General features: G+C 65.3%; 1 protein-coding gene across 1 annotated transcript in view; it reads right to left on the minus strand.

Moving 5' to 3' along the window:
• Positions 1-3: 3 nt before the first annotated feature.
• The window catches only part of LOC103776089 (rho GTPase-activating protein 23-like), a gene marked incomplete at both ends in the record, with an annotated part of 2,012 nt that continues 1,678 nt past the window's right edge, over positions 4-337 (minus strand). Inside the window, one exon of the mRNA XM_008943585.1 lies at positions 4-152. Coding sequence (XP_008941833.1) covers positions 4-152 — 149 coding nt within the window. The remainder of the gene's footprint in view (positions 153-337) is intronic.

Genomic DNA, 337 nt, shown 5'->3' on the forward strand with positions numbered 1-337 from the left:
CACGTGGCCACCAGCACAGGGTCACCGATGGCCACTCTGGGGAAGCAGGAGCTGGCCAGGGACAGGGACTCACCGTCGGTGAAGAGGGGCTCGGGCAGCTTTCGGAAGAAGGATTTCAACAGGCTGCTGATAACGTTCAGATCCTGCCACCGCTGCGGGGGGAGAGAAGAGGCTGCTCAGAGAGACCACCCCGGGCAAACCCAAGGGCCAGCAGGAGAAAGTCCCCAAGGTGGGGCAGTCCCAGGCCACCGACACCGAGGGGGACAGCGGCCGTGAGGATGGCAGGACGCTGTCCCCACCCTGCATGCGGCAGGGGAAGCTCTGTGCCACTGCAGCA

The sequence above is a fragment of the Merops nubicus genome, unplaced genomic scaffold, assembly GCF_000691845.1.
Source record: "Merops nubicus isolate BGI_N331 unplaced genomic scaffold, ASM69184v1 scaffold29577, whole genome shotgun sequence".
Taxonomy (NCBI): domain Eukaryota; kingdom Metazoa; phylum Chordata; class Aves; order Coraciiformes; family Meropidae; genus Merops; species Merops nubicus.